Source organism: Branchiostoma lanceolatum, chromosome 3 (assembly GCF_035083965.1).
Source record: "Branchiostoma lanceolatum isolate klBraLanc5 chromosome 3, klBraLanc5.hap2, whole genome shotgun sequence".
In the NCBI taxonomy this organism is placed as follows: Eukaryota; Metazoa; Chordata; class Leptocardii; order Amphioxiformes; family Branchiostomatidae; genus Branchiostoma; species Branchiostoma lanceolatum.
Genome location: NC_089724.1, coordinates 15534005 through 15544945, shown reverse-complemented (window position 1 = coordinate 15544945; position 10941 = coordinate 15534005). Strand labels below are relative to the sequence as shown.

The window sequence follows — 10941 nt, the reverse complement described above, 5'->3', positions numbered from 1 at the left end:
GAAAAAGCAAACGATTCCGACCAATCGCAGCTCAGAGATTTGACCTCCGGCCAGGTAAGCGCTCCAAAAACAGAAGGTGAGTCATACAGCTGGTATAAAAGTACCGGCGAGGCAAAACGGTACAGGTAAACATTAAGGGGCGTATACAATGGCAACGGCAAGGGAAAGAAGCTCTTCCTCCGAGTCGCTCGAGGAGCCTAGCCCTCTGCCCGGCGATGGGCTGGGGAAGGGAGAAGCTGAGGGGACCGTCGATTCGTTTCTTCTTCGCCAGCAAAGGTGAGGCAAAATTGTGAAATGAAGGTTTTAAGGGAACTTTGTTTCAGGCTTTGACGTCATGGCATAACACCGGTATTATCAGCATCATGTTTTAAACCAGTCAAAGTCTGGAACTTCGGAGAGGGGGGTTGCACAGTAATTGCATTACATTTGTAAAAATATGTTACTAATATGTGCAGAAAAATGTGCATTGTTTAGATGCATGCAACAAGTTGTAAATTGCTTGAGCTGGTCAACGTATCAAAGTTGTAGGCAATGTGTTTTGGGATTCTTATCAAAGTAGTATTAAAGTGCGTATTGTCAATAGTATTTTTTCATTTCTTCGATTATGATCAACCACAATGATTTCTTTTGGCAAATTGTTTAATTTTACACATTTTCCATTCTATGTGTCAGATAATCTGTCATGTTATATACTGTAACAAGCCTAATCAATTGCAGGGAGAGGATGTTTGAACTTCGTCGCATTTCTCACGGCGACCGTCCTGTGTCTGGTCATGGCATCTGCGAGAAGCTGGATGCCTTCTTCCGTAACCACGTAGGTGCGGACTCAACCGAACTGAGCGAGGAAGATGGTCAGAGTAGACCAACAGGCAGTCAAAGAAGGACTGAGGAGAGACGCCCAGAAGCAGTTCGGCTAGAGGTGAGGGTATTAAAGATTTGATGATTTCTGACATTAACATTAACGCAATATATCCAAGATTGTTTGTGAAAAAAAGATCTACACCCATGCAAACAGACAGTTTGTAACAGAAACAGGCAGCTAGGAAAACAAATCGATTTTGCCTGAGCACATGCATCTACTTTGGCAAGTTTGACTGTCTTATCACGGCAATCTGATCAATGTCCTTGGTCTGATGTTTACCTTTTATGGACAAAGTCTTGAGGCAGTGTTGATCAGATCTATTTTTGGCCATTACATCATCCTGCTGTCATCTTGGCTGTTGTATTGGGACAATTGTTGTACATTGTGTCTATTGTTATGCTAATAGTAAATAGCTCAGACACCTGTTTCATGCATATCACTTGGTAAAGAAAACTTAACATCTTTGGATCGAGGAAGTGCTGAATTGTTGCTTGTTGATTAACTTTCTGTAATAGTATTATCTTCTGTAATGCAAATGATTTCTTGATGGTGTGATCAGACTGCAACAATGAATGCCTCCTTCCCATTGGCCAGGTGCGGGGACTGTTTGACCAACACCGTGTGAGTGGCGTGCTACAGAGCGACCTGTTCAGGCGTGAATTGGAGAACGTTGTCAGAGGGGGTCTGTCCAGGTTCCACCGATCTGTTCCACCCCCTCCACTGCCTCCACCTCCACCCCAAGGTAAAACGTTTGTACAAATGTATTGCTGTAGGTAGAGCTGTGTACCGGTACACAGTACCGATACAGTATCGGTATTATCAATCAGGTACAGGTCCAAAAATACCGGAAGTTGTAATATCGGTACTGTACCGATACTGGCCAAAATCAAACATATACTTACACTGTTACACTGTTTATACATGCATATATACTTCTTGGAACAGACCACAACATTGCTAGTGCCTACCTCAAGAATAGTAACATTTAAAACAGGGTGTTGGGTATAATTCCATTCACAAAGCAACACTTGCATCCCGACAAGTGCCCATTCATGCCCATTCATCACGTTCCAGCCCCAAGTTGTGTTTCTCGGGAATTCCCGGAACAGTTCAAGTTACTTAGTAGGGTAAACATCTCTTTGTACTGTAAATAATGTTCCAATATCAGAATTGTATAAGTGCACAATGCACTTCAATATAGTAGATTACTTTGTAGACATGCATAGACAACAGTGAGTCATAATCTAGACATTGTAATTGTCACAAAAAGTTTTAAAGCAGTGTGCAAAAACACACTGCTCCCCCTGCAAACAGTATACCCAACTCCCAGGCAAGAGTAACATATGTGGCACATGAGCTAAATCGTTGACCACGCCTCCCAGACCTCCCCAGACTCCTGCAAGCCCAGTTCTCCCTGGCAACACCCAAAATAAACACACGTGGCCCATGCTCTGAGACGGTGGCCACGCCTCCCCAGACACACCGGCGCCGGGTTCTGTGGCTGACTCTGAGAAACTAATCAGTGCTTTTGTTTCACAAAAGGCAACATTGAAGCACAAACGGCTTGGGATTTCTCACCCATACTAAGAAAATTATGCACTACATCTCCCACAATGTATTTTTTTTTCCCTTCTGTATTATCAGACAATTTACTTGTTTAACACTTGTGCTATAAGTGAGGTTTCTTTTGATGTTGGGGGTTGGTGACTTTGTGGGAACTGAAAGTGAAACTGATACCGCCTACTATCATGCCGCGGCCCATAACTGTAACAAGTTGCCGCGAGTCACTTAGCGATATGATTGGTTGAAATCAGTTACCGGCCTGATGCAATCATTTTTCTGTGGTTTGATTGGTCTATTAGTAGGGTAGCTGCATTCTACTGTATTCATTACCTGTCAGTTTTGTTTTCATGCTAGCCTGATCAGACTGGTAATTTGACATGCCCCGTTCCAAAGTTTGGGAACATATGACAAAGAGCATGGGGGAAACTGTCGGAAACACAGCAAAATGTAAACATTGCAATGCCGTGGTTAAATGTAGTGGAGGCACTACAAACTTGTCTTAGCACTTGTGCCGTTCAAACATGCTTCTTTCATTGTTTAAGATCGACCATAATTTTAACTAGTAGTTCAGGTACAGGTTCAGGTCCGGACCTGTACCTGAACCTCTGTACCGGTACCTGTACCTGTACCTAAAATTTTTTTAGGTACACAGCTCTAGCTGTAGGGAATGTGATCATTTCTTTATATGAATCTTCATGTGTATGTTGTACGAGGGAGTCTGTCCGTTTTACTCCTGACTTTATTTCCGTTCATGTTGCATTTCATTACTCAAAGAGAGTAGGTTATGATAAATACACAGTCGTATTGTCATGAATTTGTTTTAGACAAGGTCTACATCAGTATGCTTTTGATTGCTTGAACTTTGATAAGTATACAGTAGTCTGTATAACGCAAACTCCAGCTGTCCGGGGATTTCTGTCCCCTCCCCGCGGCTATGCGGTTACAGGGCGGCAAGCCGTTACAGGAGCTTGATTGAGTTCAGGCTAAGTATACAGTACTTCAAAAAGTATTCACTTAAATGCTTTTGATTACAGCACCTTTAAAGATTAACCTTTATTGTCTAAGTTTGATATCCGATATGCGTTGATGAAGGTTAGACATCCAGGTAATAAGATACGCCAAAAATAATTACTCAAGCAACTGGATAAGATTTTGAAACAGTCAGACGTTTCAGACAGTATCCACCGTCTTTCGTCAGTGACGAACGATAGGACTGGGAACACCAGGTTTTATACCAAAACTCTGAATAGATATGTTAATGATATGTGTTGAATTTTCTAGTCCTGACAATGTTATCTTGCTACCCTCAGACTTCAACGATGCGAGTTCCACCACCACTGATGTTGATGAGACAGGAAGTGTATCCAGCTTCACGTCCGGGAGTACCTCTGATGTCTCCCTTCACTCCTGGCTGTGGCAGGTCCCTCCCCCTCCCCCTGCTCCCTCTCACCTGGGCATGGGTCCTCCTCAGACGGGCAATGGTGCTTTCCCACCACCGCCCTCTTACCAGGCAGCACAGCACGCACAGCCATGGCAGCAGCAACAGCAAGCACCAGGACAACAGGGACAGCAGGGCCCATGGCAACAGCAACAAGGCCCATGGCAACAACAGCAAGGCCCATGGCAACAGCAGCAGGGCCCATGGCAACAGCAGCAGGGCCCATGGCAACAACCGCAAGGCCCATGGCAACAGCAGCAGGGCCCATGGCAACAGCAGCAGGGTCCATGGCAACAGCAGCAAGGCCCATGGCAACAGCGGCAGGGCCCATGGCAACAACAGCAAGGCCCGTGGCAACAGCGGCAAGGCCCATGGCAACAGCAGCAACAGGCACAAAGAGGTCATAGGCAGCAACCCTGGCTGCAGCAACGGCAGGCTCAGCTACAGCAACAACAGTAAGAAATGCAGTAATGCTCCTTAGAACTATGCTGCCATCATTTCCATTACCTAGTAAATAATCCTGTCTCTTTCTTTTACCAGCAGAAATATACAATTAAAGAAAATTACAATTGAAGGAATCAATACCCTCCAAAATATCAATATTTCCAACCTTCATCAACCACCTGTTTACTTCCTTCCTAGGGCCAACAGGAGGACGCTGTATGACATAGAGCAGGCCCAGAGGGAGAACATCGTCAGCGACATCAGCGAGCTGCTGCAGCAACAGCTGGTCAGCTCCTCCCTGGACGGAGGGTTCCGGGGTGTTCTGGAGCTCATGGTGGCGGTAAGATTATTAAAACATTTGGCTGTTTTACAAATGACTGAGGATGCTTTTTGTGGCATACAGTTTTTGCACAAAATTTTCTGCAATATCATTCCACTTATGTTTATCTTATTGACATAGAACTAGAATAGGATGGATTCTAGGTTTGAAAGTTAGTGCCAGCATCTTAAATGAATTAACAGTATGTTCGGGTTCCTCTCTTCTTACAGCGGAGGGTGAACGAAACCGGTACAGATGGCGAGAGAGTGCAGGAGTCCATACAGAACATCCCTCGGTCCCGCCCACATCGTAGGAACGACTTCAGTCACCTGGGCATCAGTGCACAGCCTCAGGGTGCAGAAGCTGATGGGATAGGGGCAGCAGGCATCCAGGTAATTTTCGTACCTGATTCATTGATGGGCGACTACTAGATTGTCCTGAAACAACTTTGGGAATATTAAGTTTTGTAATACTGTATATGAATTTTGCTTCACAACTTACTCAACTGGGAAATATTTATTGATCTAGGAGGTAATTCAACTGTATTTTTGTCTTTTTCCAGGGGCCAGAAATGCAGTCTCTCCGAGCTCAGGTAGAAGAACTGAAGAACATGGTACGTGTCAGCTTTGACCTTCAGCTGGACCTGCAGAGGGCCATCAGGCAGGAAGTGGCAGCTGCAATGGCCGCCCATACAGGTAATAGTTTTATCAGGCACTATATATATAATGTCCTTGGTTACCTCTGTGAAAATGAAACCGTCCCAAACGGCCGAACGCCGTCTGTGACGGGCGTCCACTAAAATTCGATGCCTCCTGAATTTTGACTGCAGACCGACTTGGACGGGTTGTAAATCTCTTGATGACACGTCTTGGACGGTCTGAACGGCCTGAAAAACGCCGGACGCGTCTAGATTGGCTCATTTGACGGCGTCGTTGACGCCGTAGAAAACGTCCCAGACGTCTTGGACAGCGTCCGTGCGGGCCCCCCGCCGGGTTGCAGGCGCTGCCCGGGGGCGCTAGGGACGGGCGCCGAACGACGCCGGGGATGGGCGCAAACGGCGTTTCTGACGCGGACGCGTCTAGATTGGCTCATTTGACGGCGTCGTTGACGTCGTAGAAAACGTCCCAGACGTCCTGGACCGCGTCCGCGTGGGCCCCCCAGGGACGGGCGCAAACGGCGTCAATTTTCCGGTGCTAATCCGGGCTGCTGTGCGCATGCTTGCTCCGTTTTGAGACGTGGTTTCTGACGGCGTCCGGACCTGGTTTTGATTTTTATGGCTGCTTGGGGCAACAAAATATGCAGCCAGACTGGCATAGTAGACCACCCACGGCCGCCATGGCCTCAGACTGGAATCTAAATTAAACGAATTTCTTATAACATTGCTCCGCGGTTAAAAAACATTGTTTAACACAGCGGCGCAGCTTTGTGAAATTCAATCCGGCCTTTGAAGTTTGACTGTGTGCGCCGGCTGAAAGTCTGATTGACGTGGACGAGCACAAGTCATCAAGGGTGGGTGCAAATTCTTTTAAAAAAAATTGATCTTCTCTATTGTCTCATGAATGTGCACAATCAGTCTAAAAATAAGACAGGAGATATTCTGAATATGTATTCTACAGTATCCTTATGTTATTTGTATTTTGTGGGGTCCAAACAAGATCCTCAGTTTGATAATTGCTACCCCGTAATTGGAGTTGGAAGGGCGGTCAGATTCTGCCAGACGTGCCGCGTGTTGGTTGTCTAGGTATACATTTTCACAGCATCTTCATCGTTTATTAAAACAACATTTATTGTAAACAGGTATTCTACAATTCTTATGTGCCTTTTTTTCCCGTGGTATTTAATAGCAACATCCTATTTTATCATTTCTTTCGTAAGTGGGGAGGGCACCGTGAGACCTCGTCGGAAATGATCTGCCTTTGTATCATTGTAATGAAACATCAACATGAAATGCTTGTTCACTTACCAGTCTCCGCTAATATAAACTCAGCCAGCTTGATAATACTCAGCTTCTTTGGTGAATCCCTTTTTTCTGCCGACGGAAGTTTGTTGACTTTCGAACCACCTCCTTGTTCGAACCAAGATCGCAGCGGCGGGCCCGCCACGGCAAATAATGTTCTTATCATGATTCTTCTCACAATCGACGTCTTGTTTGGCAATATAAACTCAGTCACCGGAATAAAACCAAACCCCGGATTTTGTAGAGAGATACAGCTGCTTTTAGAAGTAAATTGCATCCTCCTAAAGTGCGCGAACTCCAAGAAATGGGCCAAAAAATACAGCAAAACGAGCACTGACTGAACAAATGGTCTGTAACAGTTAACGGTCAAATCGAAACTACCGCTCAAATTTGCGCATGTGCAGAAGCTGAAAACCTGCTTTTCACACGTTAGAAATGACGACAGGCGGAAGCGTCGGGTGAATAATTATTTTACAGCCCCGTCCGACGCTGTTTCTGACGTTTCCAGCGGCCAGGAAGGCCGCCCCGGCGTCCAACTAACAGACGGGCAGGACGGGCAGGACGGCCTGAACGCGCGCGACGTGTCCGCCGCCGTCTCTGACAGGACAGACGGCCTCGGACGGGCTCCGACGCACTAAAACGCTCTTAGACGGCGTCCAAACATTTTAGACGGCTTCTTTTTTCACAGAGGTACACCCACTCCATTAAAGTGACTCCAGTGATATGACATTTGCATGAGCCAATGTTACCTGATTGACATTGACTAACATTCATATTAAGTATAGAGAGCTTCAATTTCCAACCTAATGGCAGCAGTGCTCCACATCTTTTCAGATGCCTATTGAATCCAACATTTCCTCTTTTCATCCTTAACTCAAAAGTTCCTATTCATCTCATTTAAGTTCAGGACACTTAGCTTTTGTGGCAACAGTGAAATTAAGAGTTCATGATATCTTTGATTTCGCAGTTGAAACATCTGTAGTAACAATAGAAGACGCTTAGAGGAGGTGTGGAAACTGAACTTAAAAACACGGCAATTTTTTCAAAGCTTAAACAAATAGTCATAGTGGTTTTAGTTTTGCGGTTTTTGCAATGATTCTACACTGTAAAATCAATTGACAGCACAAAAGTGCTTTTGTGGTACAGTATTGTAGACCGCAAAGTTAAAACCCCCTTTCCACTAATGAAATCAAATCCCCACAAAAATATATGCATTTTAGTATTTTTACAGTGATAATCAAACCAATCCCTAACTATAGTGTCTGAATCTCCACTTTAGGCTCCAACACCCAGGACGTCCCTGTGACGCGAGCGGTGCGTGAGGGACACTGTCTGATCTGCCTGGACCAGACGGTGGACTCTGTGCTGTACCAGTGCGGCCATATGTGCGTGTGCAACGGCTGCGGCCTCAACCTGAAGAGCCAGGGGCACAACTGCCCTGTGTGCCGCGCACCGATCAGAGATGTCATCAGGGCCTACAGGTGCAACCAGGACTGAGGACTGGTGCATCAATCTGTTAAAGCTTCGGGGGTATAGTAACTGTTAAAAAATATACAGTAGTGAGGATGTCTTTTGCAACTTGGGTGTCAGGTGGTTTTGATATAAATTAATAATAAATTATAGAAATATAACATTGTAGCCACATAGAAATTATGAAAATCAATATTCAATTTTGCTGGGAATTAAAAATGTACATACTCAACATGATAGAATGGTGAAAAGGCTGACACAATATATGTTGTGAGTCTTTGCAAATGGAGGCAAGTTTCTTATGAAAAGTTTGGTTATGTACCCAGATTTATGCAGTAGGTCTTTTTTAGTACCCTTTGACACCAGACTGGGTTGACTCCTTAGGAATGTTTGTCATCAGCTATGTAACCAATCCCATGGGAAATTAGTGTGATACATAATTCAATCACTCTCCAGAGGTCCAGAGAAAAATGCATGTGCATTTATGTTTCTGGAAGGGGCAGGGGTGCATCCAGGTTCAATTTAAAAACGTGAATTATAATTTCATACAGTAGAAGATACAAATATCTTACATTTGGACTACATTGTATTGGTGAGAATGCTAACTTTTGTTTTAAGGGAATATAAATATTTTTTCTACTGTTTCAATATCTAATACTAGTATTCTGCAATTGCTCTTTTAAAAGCAAATCAATATTTTTGGCATAAACCATGAACCAAACATTTATGAATTTTTTAGCAGATAAGATTGTTGTTTTTAAATGAATTGATAATATCATGTTTGTATTTCTTTGGTTTATATTATGACATGCAAAAAAGTCTTTCATAGACAGGTTGCTCTGATATATTTAGCCTTAGCCCCTCAGCGACAACTGTCAATACTAATGTAGTTAGTAGGAAAAATGGGCAGACCTGCAGGCAGGTCTGATACACTTCCACTGTGCTGCATCTGTATGTGTATCAAATAAACACCATATGAAGATGTTGAACTTTGAAGCTGCTTAATTTGATTATGGATTACATTTGTCCTTCAGAGTGGACATTACGTTGTTGGTTCCGTGCATTGTTCGGTTGCCTCATGTTAAACCTCTGAAAGAACCCAACACACTTGTCCAGAAGAGTAGACTGAAGTGACCTGGTGTCATTAGCTGAAAATGTGAGCCTAACGAATCCGCAGTGCACTATACTTGCAGGGCTATACATGTACTTGAAAACTTCACCTCAATGGATAATGACTGCATTAGCCTTTTAAATGACAAGTGCCATTCTCGTTCAGTAACATTGTGTGCTATCTGTGTTTCTTCCCAGAGGAGTTTGAAGGCTTGTCATTTTTGTTTCCAACATCGGCTCACCTTTTTTTAGACCCTAGCAACCTTTCCACAAATTTGATCATTATTTGTTCATTAGCAAAGGGAATTTGACGAGATTAGCTTTATCCAATTTACATGATTAGTTGAGTAGACGGGATTTAGATTCCAATTGCTGATCTATTTCTTGTGTAGCCTTGTATGATTCTGACAGTGGGATAATCCTAGTAGCTGACAGTCCCAATGCTGAAATAACCAACCAATCAACCAACCAACGTACCAAGGCATTCATGTGCAGAATATCATCGGTTTTATTCATTTACGAAACAGGGTGACAAAATAGGTTTGGTCTAATGAAGGTGTGCCGTTTTCTTGATCAATTGCAGCTTTATGCCTGAAATGTTACGAAAAGAAAGTGTTGTTAGTAGTCTTAATAGAGTTTCGAATGTGAACGACCATATAACTCAGCTAAATTTGGTCACGCTTGTACGGGCACTTACAAAAGTGAGTTGATTGCAGCGTATCGGCCTAACAGCTTTGGTATTGATGCTAATGATTAAAGAAAACGAAAAAAAGATGACCTAATTTTTTTCTACATAACGTGATACATGTTAAACCAAGTTCATGTACTCCAGATTGTGCTGATGTCTGCACTAAGACGAATTACGTCGATTTAATGAATTTCAACAGACATTCTGCCAGAAACTTTGACTATAAGTGCATTAAGAGACCTTCAGTTCGCAGATGATTGAGATTTTACCAAAACGATGTCGTAAAAGAGACTTACAACTGTTGGAATAAATGAGATATCATAGCTCCACGTAGAAATCTAAGTTTAGAAAACGGTACCAGATAGGGAAGAGTGAAATGAGGACATCAATCGCGATGACTTGAAGACAGGTGCAGGGTTTATTGACCCCAGTGGAACATCTAGGATTCCCGGCCCGGCCTTGGGGACATGTGTTATGTGTTTTTATTAAACATTATATTTAGGTCACTAGCTTGAGCTGTATTCAGGCATGAACTCAGCCATCTACGTATATCACATCGAACGCCATACCATGGGCTTGAAATGCTATTGTTACAGCCAGGTTGATACAGTGGTTTTGTTAAAACTTTAATTAGATATTATATTTAGTAGTTTTGCTAAGTTTTTATGAAATATTGTATCTAGGTCACTAGCCTCAGTTAATATTGGTACATCAACGCAAACATCTACGTATATTGCATTTCTTTAAAAGCCATCCATTAACTTGGAATGCTATCGATACAGTATGACTGATATGATATGGTTGTGAAAATGTAGGAACTGTCAGCTGGTGGGCCTAATGTGACAGATGCAAATTGTATGATTATGATTAGGCAAAATTCAAACATTCCATTTGAAGAGGCACAATGACAGTTTTGTATCACAAAAAAAGAGAGTAATGTTACTTATATGTATGAAGTAGCCTCCTTCGCAGACTTCTTTGAGCGGCGGCGTTTATCTTTTTGGGGGGAGCGCTGATACTTGATTTTTTACGGGCCAAGGTTCTCTAATGCCGGCAAAGGGAGTTTCGCGGCCGAGGAAGTTATGTCGCC

The 10941-nt window shown here is 43.4% G+C and overlaps 1 protein-coding gene across 1 annotated transcript; it reads left to right on the top strand.

The window, feature by feature from the left end:
* Window positions 1–85: 85 nt before the first annotated feature.
* LOC136430565 (AT-rich interactive domain-containing protein 1A-like) lies at window positions 86–9042 on the top strand. Its single transcript, XM_066421293.1, has 8 exons — window positions 86–276; window positions 718–919; window positions 1457–1604; window positions 3736–4318; window positions 4506–4647; window positions 4857–5018; window positions 5189–5321; window positions 7863–9042. Exons 1-8 carry the CDS (start codon window positions 149–151, stop codon window positions 8078–8080), a joined length of 1716 nt encoding a protein of 571 aa, XP_066277390.1. The 5' UTR covers window positions 86–148; the 3' UTR covers window positions 8081–9042.
* Window positions 9043–10941: the final 1899 nt, after the last annotated feature.